This window comes from Ursus arctos, unplaced genomic scaffold, assembly GCF_023065955.2.
Source record: "Ursus arctos isolate Adak ecotype North America unplaced genomic scaffold, UrsArc2.0 scaffold_32, whole genome shotgun sequence".
Taxonomy (NCBI): Eukaryota; Metazoa; Chordata; class Mammalia; order Carnivora; family Ursidae; genus Ursus; species Ursus arctos.
Window position 1 is genome coordinate 5,436,407 of NW_026623008.1, and position 20,019 is coordinate 5,456,425.

Consider the following 20,019-nt stretch of genomic DNA (forward strand, 5'->3'; position numbering starts at 1 on the left):
CTCTCTGGAGCTTGCCCTGAACCAGCCTTTAGTGGATGTTGAAAAATCCATTTACTCAATGCCGCAAATGCCTTCCTTAGACCCAGTAACTGCAGTTTAGCCCCTCGCCCTTTTTAGTGAACCTAGGAAAGGGTGAAAATAAAGTGACCCTCTCCACTGCACATTTCCCATTCGCTGTCCGGCGAAATGAATTTGATGGGGGAAAAGATGATTAAAATAGGAATAAGAAATTGGTTGGATCCTCACTGTAAACGGTAGTGTTCTACAAATGTAAACTATTAATCTATAGTGATAGTCAAAGGAGGGAATATCTTTAGGGTGAAACAAAGATAATGCTGAGCAAGTACTTACTGAGCACCTGCTATGTGCCAGGGAGTGTACTAGATGATAGGGGTTCAGCAGTGACCAAGACAAGAAGGTTCTACTGAGTTCAAAGGATTAGAGGGAAACAGGTAAAAGACAAAATGCTAAAGAAGTACTATCAATGAGGTCAAAGATGCATCCACATTCATAGAAAATGAGTATTTAGTGAGATGAGATGCTAAATGTGATGCATGGAAAAATAATAAGTAATCCGGCAGCAGTTTCTTTGCCATTTATTGTGATCAGGCTACTTTGGGGGAGGGTTGTTTTTTGGAACCAGGATCCGAACGGCCACTGGTGGCTGTTGTTAATATAGGGCAGGCAAAAATTTCAGTTCTACCTCCTTAGGGTCTCCGGTGGAGCCTCAATTAAATGGACGTAAAAAGGTTAACAGAACAAAAGCACACAAATTTATTTAATGCAAGTTTTATGAGACCCAGGAGCCTTCAAGATCCAAAGAGGTGGCAAAAGCTAAGTGTTTACATACTGGGTTGAACAAAGAGTGACAACTGTGGAAAGGTAACCAAAGTAAAACAGGAGATTAAAGGAAGGTAAGAGTTATTTTAACAAGGTCTCCGTATGCGAATTCTTCCAGACTCAAGTGCCTCTCTGGTGGTGTTTCTTTCCTCATGTCACTGGGAGGGCAGTTCTCACCTGAGAGTTTCATCTTCTGCTTTCAGGATGAAAAAAAATGGGACTCTGAGTGCCTTTCTTGCACCTTTTGTTTAAAAAAAAAATGCCTTTAACTCAAAATAATCAATATGCCAAGGTGACGTATTTGGAGGTAGTATGTCCCGAACACCTTCACTCACATGATCAACATAATTTCTCCATTGTGGATTGGGAGCTCACCAAGACAGAAGAGTATCATTTAATCAAATGTTGCAAGTGCTGCAAGAAAAAGGGGATTTTAGGCTCCCTGAAAACAGCCAGAGACAAAGCATAAAGACTTGTCAAATGGTGAATAAAAAAAGTAGTGACTAGGATGAGGTTTTTCTGCCTGGAAATCAGGGACTGAAATAGGAGGTGTCTTCACTGCCAGTAATAGAGCAACATTTTTTGGTGAATGGTTTAATTTTTTGTTTTATTCTGCAAATGTGTGATGAGAAATAGGCATAAACTAGAAAGTTAAGAGAATGTCATGGGTGTTGTGGACTTATTAATACTGATAGAGTTTATGGTGAGTAGAGTGTGAACTTTGGTATCAGAGTATCTGAATTTGACCAAGACTCTGCAGGACCTTGGTAATTACAGTCATTTCACCCCTGCAGACCCCTATCTCTGCAGCTGTGAAATGAAAAGTATGTTTTCCAGGAAGTTAATATATAATGTCTAAAACCAATAAAGAAAAATAATAGTATTAGCATATTGTTTAAAAATACAGTTGACTCTTGAATAATGTAAGGGTTAGGGCCGCCAAAACCCCCTCATGCCCCAAGCCTGTACAGTCAGAAATTTGCATATAACTTTTGACTCCCCCAAAACTTAACTATTAAATAGTCCACTGCTGACCAGAAACTGTACCAGTAACATAAAGTCAATTAACACATATTTTGTTCATTGTATTTTATATATACCATATTCTTAAAGTAAGCCAGTGAATAGAAGATGTTAAGAAAAATCATAAGGAAGAGGGACACCTGGGTGGCTCAGTTGGTTGGGCATCTGCCTTTGGCTCAGGTCATGATCCTGGAGTCCCAGGATTGAGCCCCTTGTCAGACTCCGAGTCTGCTTCTCCCTCTGCCCCTCTGCCTGCTTGTGCTTTCTCTCAAATAAATAAAATCTTAAAAAAAAAATCATAAGAGAAAATACATTTAAAGTACTGAACTGTGTTCATCAAAAAGTATCTGTGTGGACCCATGTAGTTCAAGCCTTTGCTGTTCAAGGGTCAACTGTATTGAGACAATTACAAGAAGTAATTTAAAGAGTTGAAAATATTTGCCTCTGGAAAGCAGGTTTAAGGGGGTAGGAAGGACTGAGTCAGAAGACTGCTGTTTTTCATTTTGAACCTTTTAAAGCTGTATCACTGAGCTATTGCGGTATAACAAAATCTGAGCACTACAGTCTGCCATTTCGCTGTGGTGACTGCCCCGGGCACAGGCACAGGTTGGCCGAGGCAGGTCTGTTCCACATGTGTTCATTCTGAAACCCCGATTGAGTGGACAGCAGCAGCAGCCCTGGAGGAAAAAGTACAAGAGAGCAAGCCTGGTCTCCAGGTCAAACCTTTTCAAGGCTTTGATCAGGTCTCATCTGTTCACATTCTTTTTTTTTTTTTTTTTTTTAAAGATTTTTATTTATTTATTTGACACAGAATGAGAGACAGCAAGCGAGAGAGGGAACACAAGCAGGGGGAGTGTGAGAGGAAGAAGCAGGCTCCCAGCGGAGGAGCCTGATGTGGGGCTCGATCCCAAGACTCTGGGATCACACCCTGAGCCGAAGGCAGACGCTTAACGACTGAGCCACCCAGATGCCCCTCATCTGTTAACATTCTGTTAGCTAAAACAAAGCCAAATCTGGGGTACCTGGGTGGCTCAGTTGGTTCAACATCTGCCTTCAGCTGAGATCATGATCCCGGAGTCCTGGGATTGAGTCTCACATCAGGCTCCCTGCTTGACGGAAAGTCTGCTTCTCCCTCTGCCCCTCTCCCTGCTCCTGCTCGCTCTCTCTCTCTCTCAAATAAATAAAAATCTTTAAAAAATAAAATAAAACAAGGCCAAACCTAAAGTCAAGGGGCAGGGAATTTCCTCCACTCATGCAGGTGAAAGAGGAAAGAACGAATATTTCTAAAAGATAATCTACCATAAGCAATACTTGAGTTGTAAACACTGTGCAATGTATTCATTCATTTGATAAAAATTGATGCTGGCCCACGTCCATTTCAGATCTTGAGGTGATGCAGATGTCTCAGGAGTGTTAAGTCAGGTTCATTCTCTCTCCCTTTCACCACTAAGACCATCTGTCTTGCCATTTTTGTTCTGTACTGGTTATCTCATGCTGCAGCAGGCCACCAGCACGGTTGTCTCCTTACAAAAGTTTACTATGGGCACTGGAACACAAAAGCCCATCTTCCCTTGGTTTTCCTTCATCTACCTAAATCCCTCCTTAGTTTTTGAAATACACATCTGACCACTTGCCTATTTCCCACCATACTTCAAAACTGAAAGTGGGTGGCTTTTGCCTGCTTCCTTCGCAAATAACCAAAGATGAAGTCTTTTCAGAACTCCCAGAATGTTTTCTTAAAATGCCAAATGATTATTTAACGACACTTAAAAATTTTGCACAATGCAGTGTTGCAATTTATAAATCTATTTACAATTCTTAATAAAAACCACTCTCACACCACTCTAAGGATCTCATGAAATATATTAAAGCACTTTGCAAACTACCAAAGGAATGTAAGTTATTTCTTGAAAATAAATGTTTTTGATAGCTAAACTGAAACTTCAAAAACACCGACAAATTTAAAATACTGTTTGACCTCACATATTACTGGTGAGAGTGATAAGTGACTCAACTTGTATGGAGTTGTTCCAATGTATTTACCACTTCTGGGAATTTACCCTCCAGTTTTACCTACACAAGTAGGACATATAAATAAGATTATTCAATGTAATGCTGTCTGTACAAAAAAATGACTGCAGTGACGCTTGGGTGGCTGAGTCAGTTAAGCATCTGACTGTTGATCTCAGCTCAGGTCTTCATCTCAGGGTGGAGAGCTCAAGTTGCAGGTTGGGCTCCATGCTGGGTGGGGAGCCTACTTAAAAAAAAAAAAAACAGCTGGAAATAACCTGTGTTATCAGTAGGGCACTGATAAATAAACTATGAGATAAGTCACAATAGCATACTGTCTGAAAAAAAGGAAGTTCCTTTTGATAAGGAAAGATCTCCAACATGTTCACTTAATAACGTGGTGGCAGGGGGAGGACAGAACAAGGTACATAGTCTAGTACATTTCTATGAGAAAGAAGTAAAACAATGTATTTGCTTGTGCTTACATAAGGAAATCCTGGAAAGATGCTCAGGAAACTAATACGACGTTACCCACAGGGAGCCAGGGACGGGGATGGAACTGGATGGGGACAAGGATAGGAGTCCATCTGTTCAACGTAACTTTTATCACCTTGGTTTTTGAAATGGGTAGAAGTATCAGTATTCAATTCAATCTTTTAAAAACAAAATTTGAGACGCTAACTTAAATAAATGTCATTAATTAAGTACTCATCAGGTCCATGTGGTCAGCAGTGCTCTAATCCTGTGGGTGCAGAAGCAGCCAACGGGACCTTTGGGAAAAATACACCTCTGAGAAACTAACACACGTCAAAACACCGCACGCAAACAATTGCTAAGAGTCGCACAGGCTCGGGCCACCGGTGGAACACGGTGGGGACACAAGATCAGGAAAACCTTTAAGTCATAACAGGTCGGAAGGGGACATGGGAAGGAGCTCCAGGAAAGGGACACCGAGTGCGCAGAAGAAGCGTAAAAGCACAACTCCACTCCATGAAAACGCCTCATCACAGCAAACCCCCCCAGTTTCCGAGAGGACCGCGCGTCTCCGGGCTGCGGCGACAAGCGGGTTAACTCCAGCGGACGCCCGCGCCATTCGGGGTTGGGGAGATTTCGTGAGGATGCGAGAACCCCCGGGATTCTCGTGATGCTGGGTGTTCCAAATGGACACATCCCTAGACTCAGTGAAGAGTCGGAAAGGCCGGTCGCCCCCCGCAACAATCCTAGGTGGGTTCAGCCGGATGTTTCGTAAGCGAGGGAGCGGCACTAGTCTGCGCAATGCAGTGCAGGAGGAGGTGGGGCCTGGGCGGCGTGCGTCTGCGCAGTGGAGGGCCGGGGCGGGGGGGGGGGGGGAGAACATGGAGGGGTCTGCGCGAAGGGCGTCTGCGCAGCACCGAGGGGCGGGGCAGAACGAGAAGCCGGGCGGCGTGCGTCTGCGCAGTGCGGGTCTGAGGGCCGGAGCGACGTGTGTGCGTGCTTGCGTCCGTCCCGGTTTAATCCGGTTGTGGTTTGGTCGTCCCCGGCGCAGAATTGTTGCCGAAGGGGCCGAGGTGCCGGGTCTGTGGGCAGAACGTCGAGGTTCGGGTCGGGGCCTGGGGTACGCTGTGGGTGGCGAGGGGGCCACGGGCAGCCCGGTGCGGGCTACGGAAGGGGGCACCGGAGGACGGGGTCCCGCCACGCCTGCGGCGCGGGCGGCCTTCCGGCAGGAACACACGTAACGACTTCGTATTCTCCGGGGTTGTGTGCATGGCATCCCACCAGTTTGCAACTGGTCAATACTGTGTTTGGTGAAGCGGTTTCCTTAGCGTCTGTTTTGCATGGACAGCTAAGTCCCCAAAAAGAACATGCTAAAAACTGTTCGGACTCCCCCCCCCCCCCCCCAGCAGCTTGGCGGCTCCCGTTTACAAGGAGAGAGCGAAGTGCAAAGAGCGGGTCCAGTTGGGTTGAGTTTAGTGGGGGAATTCCCATCTTTTTACATCATTAAAAAAAATGTTAAATATTTAGCACTGTTAATTTTCCAGAATTTTTAGTGCAGTTATTGGAACTTAAAAGAAAATCCCCTCCAAAAATCTCACCGACTAACTGCTAAAGACTGTGTCTGTAACTTTTTGCCCATGAAATTAAGTTTAGTCGTTTTCTGAAATAGTGTTTCTAAAAATAATACTATCTCCCCGCGTTGTGTGTAATGCAAGACCCATGTATTTGTGTTTTAGAAAATGTTGGTTGCGGTAAGTTACTGTATATTGGATTTAAAAAAAGAAAAAAACCATGGTAAAAGAAAATCCAAATAGTCCCAACACGTGTTAGCAACCTTACTGTGTTCTCATCTCAAAATAACAGCAGTTGAAATTCTGTGTAAACAGTATTAACCTAAAGTGCTTTTTACACATTCTGTGTATCAGAACCTTTTCCCTAGGAGGCACTTAGTTACTTTGCTTAAAAATGTTCCTAAACTTGGAAGTTTTTGGCTGTTTCAGGGTTGCAATGCAAAGTTTTTTGAAATTCTTTTTCTTTTTTACATTAAGTCTTTAAAAAAAGACAACATAAAAATGGCTTCGAAAAGAGCTCTGGTCATCCTGGCCAAAGGAGCAGAGGAGATGGAGACAGTCATCCCCGTAGATGTCATGAGGCGAGCTGGAGTAAGTCCCCCAACGTTTTCTTTCTTTTTTTTTTTTTTAATTTTTTTTAAAAGATTTTTATTATTTTAATTGACAGAGATAGAGACAGCCAGCGAGAGAGGGAACACAAGCATGGGGAGTGGGAGAGGAAGAAGCAGGCTTCCAGCAGAGGAGCCTGATGTGGGGCTCGATCCCGGAATGCCGGGTCACGCCCTGAGCCGAAGGCAGACGCTAAGGACTGAGCCAGCCAGGCGCCCCCCCACCCCCAACGTTTCCTAGCCCTCCCCTTTTTCAAACATTTTTGGGTTTTGAAGTCATCCTGAATAATCAGTGTACTTTATAAAATATTTCAAACACACAAAGATACAGAAACTATATAATAGTTACCTGTCTATTCACTGTCCACATGTAATACTTGTTAACATTTTGCCATATTTCTTGTAGACCTACTTCTTGAGGAACTGGTGCTTTAAAGAAATAACGCATCATACAGCCCTCTTTGTAGATTTCCCCAATACTATTCCCCTTCTGGCCACAGAGATAACTGTTCTCTTATTGTTGTGTGTCCATCCAATGCATGTCTTCAAAATAACATTAGACTGCAGTTGCATATTGCATGTGTCTCTTTCTCTCTCTGCCTCACTCACTCTATATATATCTATAGTGAACACTTAAAATAGCGTTTACTGATGCTAGGTGTTATTCTAAGCACTTACATAAACTAGCTTAAGTCCTATAACAACCCTATGAGTTATTGCCATTCTCATTGTACAGTTGAAGAAACTGAGGCACAGAGACACTAGATAAGGTGTCCACATTGTAGACTTAGTAAGTAAAAGAGCCAGTACTTCGACCCTAGCAGTCTGACCCCAAAGTCTGTTACCCTTCATTTCTCTGGATCTCATGAATGAAGACACATCTAGATTCGGTTTGTTTATTTAAAATTGTTGCTTATTATGTTCCGTGAATATGCTGCAATCTATCCATTCTTCTGTTACGCAGTTTCAGGACATCACAATACTCTAATATTCTTGTACGGGTTTCCTTATGCAAATGTGTGGACGTTTTTTTCTGATTTTATGCCTGAAAGTGGAATTGCTTGGCCAAAGGGCAGCCCATAGGTGGCATTACCAGATTTTGTCAAATGGCTCCCCAAAGTACCAACATGTGGGCCCACCAGCAGTATAGGAAAATTCCCATTTTCCCAGTACCAACTCTTGGTTTTATTTTTTTTTTATTTTTTATTTTTTTAAGATTTTTTATTTATTCATTTGACAGAGATAGAGACAGCCAGTGAGAGAGGGAACACAAGCAGGGGGAGTGGGAGAGGAAGAAGCAGGCTCCCAGCCGAGGAGCCCGATGTGGGACTCGATCCCGTAACGCCGGGATCACGCCCTGAGCCGAAGGCAGACGCCTAACCGCTGTGCCACCCAGGCGCCCCAGCTCTTGGTTTTATTAACTTTGTAAATTTTTGCAAGCTAAAGTAGTATTTCATTGTTTTAACTTGTCTTTTGTCTTAAGGAAATGGCATGAGATTTAAGTAGCAACAGTAACTTTGCAAGATGGATTATTAACAGGATGATCTCCCAAAGCAGAACGCTTATGGGAGAAAGGACACTAACCAGGCAGGGTACCAGGACAGCATCTGTAAATCAGGACTGTCCCAGGCAAACTGGGACAGACCTAGTTATTAAATATATTTAGCTAACTTATTAGCTTAAAGTCAGCATGGTTTTGTTGCAGTATTTCCTGCCAAGCTATTTTAAAACAGCAGCTGTGAAAATGTTACTCTAAATTTATGTTTCAGTGATAAATTTGATGACATCTTTCTCTTAGATTAAAGTCACCATTGCGGGTCTGGCTGGGAAGGACCCAGTACAGTGTAGTCGAGACGTCGTCATTTGTCCTGATGCCAGTCTGGAAGATGCAAGAAAAGAGGTTTGTTCTCTATACCTGGAATTATTCCTATGGCTTCTTTATCAAGTTCTTCAAATGTGTTTTGATTACATCTCAGGCTGTTAGCACAGACTTATTTTAAGAAAGTTACTTTGCTTGGATGTCTTCCCCACTATAATAAGCCCTGGGAAGTCGAGGACTCTGCCTTTTTCACTCTGTGTCCATGGAAGCTGGCAGTTTACTCAGGGGGTGGTTGGGACACTTTCATCAGTGTTCCTCTAGCTTCAAAGGCCACTTTGCTTCGTCTCACAACTTCATCACCTGATACAGGAATCAACTGCCACATTTGCTGTTTGTTTCTTATCCTTTATTCAAAAGCTGCTTTTTGCCTTTCCGGTTTCAGTGGCACAGACATAGTTGTGTTATTCATTTTATGTGGAACAGCTGGTAGTTGAGTAGTGCTGGGATTAAGGGAGGAGTAAGAATTCTAGTTAAATTGTGCTTTTTCTTTATCGTGACAATCACCTTTGACGGCGCCTAACACCTGGGAATCTGTGAAGAGCTGAGGTCCCTTTCCTCAGAAGCAAGCCCACCCAAACCTGCGTAGGCGCTCTTGGCCACCGTTCCGTAGTTCACTGCTTAATGGCCAGTGTGATGGGGCTGTGGGCCGTATGCTCTTGGAGCGTCAGTGTGGCAGGAAAACCAGCAGAGGCAGCTTGTGGACGGCCATCCTTTCGTGTTACGATATTCAGATTTTGTACTAGTTGCAAGAACATTGCATCGTAGAGCTACACCTTCGTTTGTTTAACTGCTCTTCTGTGAACAGGTTTTTGCTATGACCGACATTGAAAATAGGAAAGTGTTGTCGGACTATCACTGTAGTGCACATTTCAGATGAAATGTTTTTACTTTTTTTTTTTCCCCCTTAACAACAGGGACCTTACGACGTAGTGGTTCTGCCGGGAGGCAATCTGGGTGCACAGAATTTATCTGAGGTAAAAACCATATAAAGGAAGTATTTCAGCATCTGCCTGTGTTCTGTTGGTTTTGTTACTAAAATAGTTCAGGAAGGGAGGGTGGGAATAAACTAGTAGCAGGTGAAATGAAAAGTGGTTCTGGCGTAATTAAGAAAAACATCTCTCCTGACATTTACTACATGAGTAAGCGGAATTAGTGGAAAAGTTATTTGTGAAAAGATTCTGTGCATACAGTTCACGGTAGAAGAATGAATCTAATTTTGTGTTTCATGAAGGTTTAAGCATAAAAAGCTAAGAGACCGTGGAGCTGGGGGCTGGGAGCTGCAGGGGACTGGAACTGCCAGTGGGGGTGAAAAATGACTTCAGAAGAGGCCTCTGCTTCTTCACTGAAGTCCTCTCTGAAGAGTCAGCCTGCAGGAATAGTGGGAGAGGAGGGAGGAGCGCGGCAGACAAGCTTACAAAGCGGGCTGAGTCTGACTTATGGGACTCTGCTGGACCCTGTTGCTTACTCTGCCATCTGAAAACACCCAAAACACCACATACCCTTCCTTCCTCTTCTTTCTCCCAGGAGCACAAAATGGCAAGGGTCAGTTTGCCCAAGGGAAGTTGCTTTTCTCATCTCATCTTTAAACATCCTTTAAAAAAGGATGCCTTTCTCTTATAATAAATGCCTTCCTTAGGTCTAACAATGTAGAAACAGTATGAATTTGATCATTTTTCTATTAATGATTTAGAAATATTGTTAGAGAATAGATAGAATCTGCTTTTAGTTTAAACTGCAAGATCTTCACCCAGAGTTTCCAGCTGGAGATTGAACTTGTGGCTTCGTGATAACTTGATGTGTTTGGGCTTTCTTCGAATAGTCTGCTGCTGTGAAGGAGATACTGAAGGAACAAGAAAAAAGGAAGGGCCTCATCGCAGCCATCTGTGCAGGTAACGCGCAGAACCATCCTGGGTTAAATGTGTTGTTGGGTTTTCTTCAAAAAATACGTGACAGGGTAGCATTGAATTAGAAGACTTTGTTCAAATACTTCTTTCCCTTCACAAAGCATGAAGGACATCCGTATTGGCCTATTTAATTTGGGTGGCATGAAGTTGGTGTCATTTCAGAAATGAGTACAATTGTTCTGTTTTCTGCCTCTCCGTGTTTTTGGTCTATGTTCCGTGAAACTTAATGGTTTCCGTGTTTGGTTGACCTCTGAGGAAAATAACGCCCTCTGGAATTCAGTAAACAGCTTGTTACAGCAAATCTCTGTGCCAGAAAGTGTATCTGCCAGCACCCAGTCAGCAAGAATCAGTCAGACATAAACATAACAGCTCTGTCCTGCGCTTACCCTGCAGATTCAGAGGCCTCGGGGTGCTTTCCGCCTAATCCTCAGTGTTAAAATTTAGATCTTAGGCACTGTGTTATCTGTCACGTAATTTAGAAGAAGGTTGTTGGTACTTCATAGATGTCCCCACGTCTTTGAAACTTAGTAATATTATGTTTTCTGATTCCTTTGTAAAATCCAGTCTTAATGCTCTAGTGTCATGATATTCTGCCATCTTGAGTTTTTTCCATAGTGTAATTTTGGCCAGGGCCTTTTTTGTTATTGGTCTTCGTGAAATCTTTGTCAAAAGAGCAGTAAATGAATGGATGGATGGCTGGATAAAATGACATGACGTTTTGTTCAGTTTGATGGACTTGTTAAAGAGCTTAGAAGCCAGGGATCCCGGGGACTTTGCATAATTACAGCGGAGATTCTCGGGAGTTCTCTCAAGGGCGTCGTAAGGTGAAAGCAGATACCAAGACGTAATTTGGCCTTTTCCTTCCCATTCACAGAGGAGTGACAGGAGAGTGGGACGATGCTGTCACGGGTGTGGCATGTATGCTTAAGTATCGGTTGTGTTGTAAAAATTTCCCAGTTTTAATTTCTAACATGGCAGTTACTGATTGATGTAACCCACATAAAAGCTCAGGGGTCCTACAACTCGGATGTTTGAGGGCCTCAGAGGTGACCACCCTGGCAAGCCCTGTTCTCGGGTTCCAGTCAGCACTAGCCTTGTGACCTGCCCTTTGGGCACAGGGCTTTCTCCTTGCTGAAGGACACTGCAGTCACTGCAGCCTTGTTCTTAGGTTTTCTAACCAAAGGAAGAAAGGAAGGGTTTGGGCTGGATTTGTTCCCTTAAGACTCTGCTGAAAGTAAAAACCACGTGTCAGTTTGTCCTTCTTGTCACTGAGGTGGCAGAATTATTCGCCACATCTGGTTCAGTGTTTGGCGCTCAGGCAGCTTGAATGCCATGCTGAGGAGCTCAGACCTTATAATCCTTTAAATCGACGTTAGCCATAAACAGCCCTCTCGCCTTGTGTTTGTCTTGTTGAACATCCTGTACTGCTTCTCTGGGTATGGCCAGAAATAGGAAGTGTGATGAAAAGTAAGATGATTCTTAAGTATTGCAGTTAGGAACTGGGAACCGGGTACTGAAAAGACAGTTTGCTTAGTCCCTGGTATTGAGGGATAATATGTAGTCACTGAGACAGAAACTGGAAGGGAGACAATCTTGGTAAGATAAAAGGGAAAGGAGCCTGGAGGTGAAGGGCCCAGGAATTGTCAGATGCCTGGCTCTGGGTACCAGCTCCCGGACATGGAAGTTGGGGGGTGACCCTGATGTTTTCTCTGCATGTTGCCACACGGTGGCGCTGTTGGCTTCCGTGTCGTGGTGGCCCAAGGGGCTCCTGCCTGGAGTGCCCTCCACTCAGTCGGGCTCCGTCCCTGCTGCCGATGCAGCAACGATTCCATCTGTCAGAATTTCAAGTAATGACAAGTAAATATCTCTTCTTGAATTCTCCAAATAGGATTCTTAAACCCCAGAAAGTAGTAATTATGGGCTTACCATGATGAGTAAGCCATCATGGAGTTCCTATATTCAACCGAAACATAAATTTATTAACGTTACTGTAGGCAGCGATTTTATCAGCTGAAGGGAGGAGCCTAAAAATTCCTAACTCAACTGTACGATCACCTCTCGAGGTTTGCGTTCCAATACAAGATCATGTAGGGAATTACTTCTTATTTCTTAAAATCTTACAAAGTAAGAATTCAGGGTAATGATGACTCCATTGAAATAAAAATTGAATGGTAATTATTCAGTCTTTACAGACTTAAAATTTGCCCCCATACATGGCTGTCCAGTATGTAGCATAAAAGTAAGGTGGTGAGAGACACCAAATCTGTTTCAGGCTTTTGATTGAGGAGATATAAATCGGGACTTGGCTTGGTGTCAGGCGGAAGGCTTATGTAATTAAGTATTATTTGTTGATCTTCCTGTGAACAGCAGCTGTGATCTAGCCGGTAGGTATGGTCTATAACTCCCTTTTCCTTGGAACTGTGTTGATACATGAAAGGTCAGTGAGAGCAGGTGTGTGCGTTGGCTGAAGCTACAGCACACAGGCTCTGTCTCAGGTCTTCGCCGTGGCTCCCCAGCCCATGCTGGAGGTGGCGTTGCTGTGCTGAAGCAGGTTTTCCTGGGTGTGGTGTGAAGCTTGGAGAAAAAAAGTTAGAATAACTACTTTTTTTAAAGTTTTAATGTAACATAACAAAGTTATAAGATATTTTTGGTTTTAGTTCTTATTTGAGGACCATTACATATGAAATATGCTTGTGATTATCGATGAAATTGACCATTTTCAGTGAATACATTTGGATAAAAGTCTCAGGTTAGCAACCGCATATTTTAGAGGATCAGAAATTGATCTTTGTGCGTGGTCTTAAGTGGTTTTTAATAAAGAAATGCTAGTGTCCTTATATCTCAGACTTGTGGGCATTTCGCAGGACTGGACAATGTCCTATTCATTGTAATAATCCTACCACCTGGGATCTTTGGGTGGGTAGATGGAGGAATGAGTGCTAATCTTTCATTTTTAAGAAGAAAAAATTAGTCTGTGAGATAGTCAAGTCCAGAAGTTGGGAGAGCACCAGCTGCCTCTCATGTGCTCAGAGGAAGGCCTTGGTGGTCTCTCCTTCTAGGACCCCGGGGACCCTCGCTTGCATTTCCTTGAGGGGGACCACATTCTGTTTATTATTCCGCTGTATGATTTGATTAGATGGGTATTGAAGTATTCTGAGTTTGTACACTTTGCCAGATGTGCTCGGCAGATGGTTTATTACAAACATACTTTACCTCTCATATGAAAAAGTGTTTAATTTCAGAATCATAAGTGTATTTTAAGTAAGAGCCTCCTGGTTTTGAAGAGTACTTCTGCTGTTGCAATTTTTAAACCACTGGTTTTTCTGTATCCACACTTAAGTCTTTTTATTAATCTTCTTTTTAGGTCCTACGGCTCTTTTGGCTCATGAAATAGGTTTTGGAAGCAAAGTTACAACACACCCACTTGCTAAAGACAAAATGATGAATGGAAGTAAGTGCATGCTTCTATTTTAATGTACAGAAAGACCTTCTCAAAAAGCTGCTCTTTAGCGTTGTTTCCCACCCAGGGTAACCCTATGCAGAGAGACTCTGTGGGTTGAGGTGCTGGCTGTTCCTCGCTGTCTTCTCAAGTGTTCCAACTAGAGAGAGGGTAGAGAGAGGGAGCGAGCAATGGGGCAGAGGTGGTGCGTTCCTGTCTCTGTGTGTGCCCTGCCAGGGGCTCAGGGACTAAGCAGAGGCCCGCCAGAGATCCGATTGTCCTAGATGGGAGTGATTATGAAATGCCAGGTTAACTAGGAATTTTTACTAAACACTTTGCCAGAGGCCTGAGGGTAAACTTTAAACCTCGACAGCAGTTTCAGAAAGTGCCCTTTTGCCCGCAGTCCAAAGTAAAATGAATATTGCTCTCTTCCTGGATGGCAGGTCTGTTTCCTTGGGTGACATGGTTTTGTTTTGTTTTGTTTTTTTAGATTTATTTATTAATTTTTAGAGACAGCACAAGCGGAGGGAGGAGGGTAGGAGGAGGGGAACAAGCAGACTCCCTGCTGAGCAGGGAGCCCAATGTAGAGCTTGATCCCAGGACCTTGAGGTCATGACCTAAGCCAAAACCAAGAGTCAGTCACTCAGCCGACTGAGCCACCAAGGGGCTCCCTTGGGTGGCATGTTTCTTTTATAAATACCAGCTAGATACCTAACTTTTATTTATTTTTATAAAAACAATTTCTATTTGTGGTGTAGAGTGCAAAAAGTACAAAAGAGGGGTGAAGTCAAAACATAAATATGCCTTTTCTCACTTCCTCACCCCCTTTCTGCTTTTCAGAGGTAACTTCTGTTAGAAAGTTCCCTGTGTAATGCTAGAATTTTCTCTGCACATACTCATTATCCTTTGTATTTTAATGTTTTTACTCAAATGAGATCTGCTAAATATATTGTTCTGCAGCTTGCTTTTTAAATCTAAGATTGTATTCTTTGGGTGTGGCGGGGGGGTGTCATCTATCAAGCATTTCTTTAAATAGAAGGCAATGGATAATTCACAGCAAAGCAGTATAACCAAGCATCTGAACGTACAACGATGTACTGACTGATCCTTCCTCATATCAGCCACCACTTCTCAGCACGAGAGTCAGAACACCAACCAGGTAGTGTCTTTTGTCAGACAGGTGGCATCTTCCTCTGCCATCTGTCCCTGGAGTGCCTGTAACAGAGAGGCAGAGACCAGGAACTTGCAAAGAGAAAGGAAACTCACACCAGTGTGGATAATTGCAAGAGCATCTGAAATGTCCAGTTAGAAGCCAGAAGTGGTTTGCTTGGCATTCAGCCAACAAGGAGACTGAGTGGCTGGCTCTGGGGAAACATCAACCAGCCTAATTTCAGTGAATAAACAAAAAAGACAACACAGTGACATCAGTAGCTGATTTGGAAACCGCCATTTTCTCCCCTGCCTCAGTCCTGCTGGAGGCTGATTCTGAACTAAGGCAGAAAGGAGGGCAGGTGACATGGCTTGTGTTGTCTCTGCAGCCGAGTCGAGTTGTGCGTTGTCACTGTACTGCATTTTCCTTCTAAGTAACAGACCGTGCTTTTTTGATCAGTGTTAGGTGCACAGCACAATGGAGCGTAAAGTGCAGAGTTCGCACACACGCCCTTCCGGGGCACGCACACACCATCTCCCTCACGTTCCTCTCCTGCACTAGAGCGGTGCCTGTGTTACAGTCCGTGAACCTGCCCTGACACGTCATCACGGCCCCCAATCCGTCGTTTACGTTAGGGTTTGCTCTTGCCGTTGGATATTCTGAATATTCTTAAATTTGATCCAAGGTAGTATTTTCTTGAAAATCTGAAACTTTATTTGAGTTGCTAGAAAGATACTAAGTTGTCGATAAAACCATTGGTGTGAAAAGTGATTTTTTTTTTTTAAAGGCTCTGGCTGCTGAGCATTTTTTAATGTAGGTATAGAGTTTATTTGGGGCTCCTGGGTGGCTCAGTCGGTGAAGTGTCTGCCTTCAGCTCAGGTCATGATCCCAGGGTCCGGGGATCGAGCCCTGCATCCAGCTCCCTGCTCAGTGGGGAGTCTATTTCTCCCTCTCCCTTTACCCCACCCCCTGCTCGTGCACTCTCTCTCTCACTCTCTCTTTCTCTCTGTCAAATAAATAAATAAAATCTTTAAATCTAAAATCTTAAAAAAAAAAAAAAAAGGAATAGAGTTTCCTTGGAGCTAACAGGTTTTGGAGAGTTGGAAAGATCGGAATCAGGCTTCCTAGGTCGTTACGACATATTGGGGGAAGGGTCGAGTAGGAGGCCACGTTCCTCCCCTATCTGAAGGTGGATCTGTTGTGTCTGTGCTGGTCATGCCTCAAGAACACTGGGGTGGATCAGGAATAGAAGCAGATTAGATTGTTAACTCCCAGGGTTTATAAAGTACGTTCACAAGCATTATGTCCGCGGGGCCTCGCAGGCCGGGGTGCCCAGCAAGGCAGGTACTGACTTCCCAAATGAGGACGCCGGCTCTGAGAGGCCAGGCGACTTGGCCAGCATCAGGCTGGCACTCGGGCCCGCCTCTGTCCCCGTGAGGCTCCCACACACGGTTCAGTTACGAGGTATTGAGTTCAGCCAGGAAGTCCTACTGTGAGAAAAAAGTCGGGAACATCGGGCCCTTCAGAGCGCTCGGAGAGGGGAGCGCTCGTCACCTCCTGGTGTCTCCTCTGGTCCTCCTTGTCCTCGTCACTACTTAGTAGATAAGCGTGAAATTTTTGCTCAGTTAAGCCATCCAGTGGGAAGGACACGGTTTTCCCGTTTCTCGGTCTTTAAAAGAAGAAACCGTGACTTTAATAGCCTTCTCAGTTGCTCCGGGTCGGGGGTTCTAGCAAGCATCTGGAGGCGCAGCAAGAAGCTGAGCCGCAGGAGCTGCGTCCCGGGCGGCGGTGCGGGTGTGGCTCCCTGCTGCCGGCGTCTCCTTCCCCCGCCGAGCCTCGCTTTCTCCCCTGCCCTCTGAGGGTCCCGGTGGTCCCCTGCCTCACGGGGCTGTTGACAGGCCCCGTGTGGTACTTACTGTGTGTAATGCCCGCAGAATGTGGCCTGGCACGAGCCGGCGCGGGGAAGGGAGAGCTGGTAAGTGCCCAGCTCTGGGCCGAGTGCTGGGAGCCCTCGGCCGGCTGCCGGCTGTGGTAACGACCCCACCACTTGGCCCTGGTATTCCGCGGGACTGGACTCCCACAGCAGCCCTGCGAGGGTGGTATCCTCCCCATTTTACAGAAGAGAAAAGTGAGGCTCAGAGAGATCGGACAGCTACTAAGTGTCAGCCCTGGGATTTGAACCCAGAGCTGCTGTGCTCAGAGGTCAGACTTTTCCTTGAAGGGCCAGAGAGTAAATATTTTGGGCTTTCGGGGACTTCCGGTCTGGATGGCAGCCACTCTGCTGTTGCAGAGCCACTGAGCAAGTAGGTGAGATGTGTGCCAGTAAAAGCCGCTGTTCTGTGCCGACCCCTTGGGTCTAGGCTCCCCGGTTGCCTTTTCTCTGAAGAGGCTTCCTGGATTTGGGGTGCTTGCTTAAAGTTAAAAAGAAAATAATACTTAATGCTTTATGCCAGTTGGCTGTGGGGTTTCAGTTTGCAGAGTTCCCAAATCCAGATCAGCTGAGCTCTGTGCACTCCCCACTCGGTGTGGGCACCTGGTCTTTGTCCGTCATTGCCGCTAGGTGGAGGTCGTTGGTAAGTGTAGACCTCTTGCTCTTCGTGGCTGAAATTGTGAAAAGAACCATGGAACCTTGAAATGTCTTCAACCAGTTTAAGTTGTATTTGTAATGTTTGCCCACGAAGAGATTGTTCAGTGAGCCATTTAGAAATTGCCTCACACTGCTGCAGTCTGGCAGTTCATCTCTCAGCTCTGGAAGACTCGACCCAGCCAGTTTTCTGGTTTAGCATCTAAAATTGCCTTGGCCCGGTTTAACCATCAGTAAATGAGGTTAAGTTGTGAAAACTTTTTCCCTTCAAACCTGAGGTCCTCTTTTTCTCTATAGTATGATAACTCGGAAACTTGTGATGTGTTGTATTCAGTTAGTTCAGTGGGTGGCTTGATTTCTACTGAGGATAGTGAGATATGAACTACTCTGGGCGTTCTTGATCACTCGGAAAGGACGTGCACATCAGTGCGTGGTTTCTAACGCTCGTGAATACGGCAGAGGCCAAGCGGGACCTGTGTGGCACCCCCACCCACTCCGTTGCCCAGCACAGGTGGCCGGGAGTCGTCCTCACCACCTCCCCATGTTCAGTCCTGGGCTAAGTTCTGGGCATTTTGTCTCTAAGAGGTTTCTCAGACCTTCGTTTCTTCCCTGTCCCCACTGTCCCCACCCAGGTCACCATAAGCTCCCACCAGGATGGCAAGTTTTTTTCTGTCTTCCCCTTTGGTTCCTTCCAGTCCAGTCTCTGTGCAGGTCCGACGCAGAGGGTTTGCCCACCAGGACGTGGAGTATAGTGTCACCTTTAGGTGCTGGAGAAAGTTAGCAAAGCCTTCTAGGGGCAGAACTGGAGATGCTCTGATGTGCACTTTGGAAAGGTTTTGTAGAATTTATGCGAGACCAGCCTGCTGTATCAGGGCACTGAGTTGGGAGCGGTACGCACTGTTGTCCAGCAGAGCCCGTTAGGATGTAACCCTTTTTCGTTCTGACTTTGAAGGCCATTACAGCTACTCTGAGAACCGTGTGGAGAGGGACGGCCTAATCCTCACGAGCCGTGGGCCTGGAACCAGCTTTGAGTTCGCTCTCGCCATCGTCGAGGCACTGAACGGCAAGGACGTGGCTGACCAAGTGAAGGCCCCGCTCGTTCTTAAAGATTAGAGTAGAAATCTTGGATCAGAAGTAGAGAAACAGGCCGTTTGTAATCATTCTCACCATGTTCACTTGAAGCAAAACGGGCGGTTGCCGTGCCGAGCAGCCTGGTTGCTGCCCCCGTGCAGAGCTTCCCACCTACGCCCGCGTCCCCATGGTCCTGAACCTTGATGACACAGAAAATGGCCTTTAGCAAACTACCGATTGTTACTTTGTTTTTTTCTGGTTTCACCTTGTTTCTGTGCGTGAAACCAAATTCATGATCAGCTTCACTTGAATCCGTTAACCGTTGACAGAGCTACTGAGATACACGAGCCGTGAGCACATCTGACATGGCAAAGGCGGAAAAGTGTAAAAGCAAAGATTAAAGAAGCTTGTGATTGTTTTTTTCCCATTTGTTAACTGTGTATCGTTAATGTGCTATTAAAAATACCGATGAAGTTGGCTGTCATAGTGCGTTATTGTAGACCGGTTCCTTTTTCCGTTGCAGAAAGGGTCCTCAGATGGAAGTGAAAACCTCTGGAGGCTGTCCCAGCCTCTGCTTCCCTTCTTCAGTTAACAGACACCAGGGGCTGACACGCACGCACCCCGGCCCCACCAGCCAGAGCCCCCCCTCTGTCCCTGCCCACGTGACCCCGGTGAGACCCGCCAGCACGTGCGACTCCATCCTGGGGCCTCTGCTGAGTGGCTGAGAGGACAGGCAGGAGAGCCTGCCCAAGAAGGCTGAGAATGGCGCTTGACCTGGGATCCAGCCGGACCCGAGCAGGAGTGACTCCTGGGTGGTTCACGGAAGCCAGCAGGTTCCCTGGGCGTTTTCGTCTCCTGCCGAGTGACGGCTGCCTCTCTGAAAGGGTGGAATAGGGTCAAGGCTTCAGAACACGGAGCTGAGCTACTAAGTAAAACTTTTAGCTGAACAGCCTCATCGCATGATACCTTTTCTTCCTTCCTCCTGTTCCTTTTCCCCCTTCCCTCCTCTGGCAGAGAACAAAGGTCAGCGAACTTTCTGGAAAGGCCAGCTGGTAACTGTTTTAAATGTGGGCCAGAAAGTCCCGGTCACAACTACTCAAGGGGCCTTGTAGCACCAAAGCTGCAGACGAGACACGTTAGGCAGGGACCGTGGTTGTGTTCCAACAAAATTTACAAAACCAGCCAGCTGTGCGGATTTGGCCCTCAGGCTGTGCTTTGGTGACCCCTGGACTGGGAGGGAAGGCAGATAATTTTTTAAAAATACAGACGTGTAACTGCACATTTTGATAAACTATGAAGCTATAAAGAGACTGCTAAGGGAGAGAGAACAGGAGAGACTGTGTTCTGAGAGGAAAGCAGGGGAAGAAGGCAATGATGGGGTTACTTTCTGCCGCTGGTTAGAGAAGGCCTCTCTGGGAAGGGACCTCGGGAACTCTGGGGACTTGGGTGTGAATGAGGCAGGTCTG

At 45.4% G+C, this 20,019-nt stretch overlaps 1 protein-coding gene across 5 annotated transcripts; it reads left to right on the top strand.

Annotated features, from left to right (window-relative positions):
* The first annotated feature begins 5,283 nt into the window (after window positions 1–5,283).
* On the top strand, window positions 5,284–19,026 carry PARK7 (Parkinsonism associated deglycase). 5 transcript variants are annotated; one of them, XM_057305158.1, is made up of 7 exons: window positions 5,284–5,339; window positions 6,396–6,509; window positions 8,325–8,426; window positions 9,320–9,379; window positions 10,225–10,294; window positions 13,674–13,760; window positions 18,435–19,026. In XM_057305158.1, exons 2-7 carry the CDS (start codon window positions 6,420–6,422, stop codon window positions 18,593–18,595), a joined length of 570 nt encoding a protein of 189 aa, XP_057161141.1. In that variant the 5' UTR covers window positions 5,284–5,339; window positions 6,396–6,419; the 3' UTR covers window positions 18,596–19,026. The 5 variants fall into 5 exon arrangements, with proteins under 5 accessions (XP_057161141.1, XP_026375712.1, XP_026375714.1 ...); XM_026519927.4 differs by having other exon boundaries at window positions 5,290–5,448; XM_026519929.4 differs by having other exon boundaries at window positions 5,308–5,427.
* The last annotated feature ends 993 nt before the right edge of the window (window positions 19,027–20,019 follow it).

Excerpts from the sequence above, each read along its gene's own strand:
- PARK7 (XM_057305158.1), top strand. The coding sequence starts at position 6,420 with ATGGCTTCGAAAAGAGCTCTGGTCATCCTGGCCAAAGGAGCAGAGGAG. Across the intron at positions 6,510-8,324 it reads ATGTCATGAGGCGAGCTGGA|ATTAAAGTCACCATTGCGGG; the intron begins GTAAGTCCCCCA and ends TCTTTCTCTTAG. Across the intron at positions 13,761-18,434 it reads AGACAAAATGATGAATGGAA|GCCATTACAGCTACTCTGAG; the intron begins GTAAGTGCATGC and ends CTGACTTTGAAG.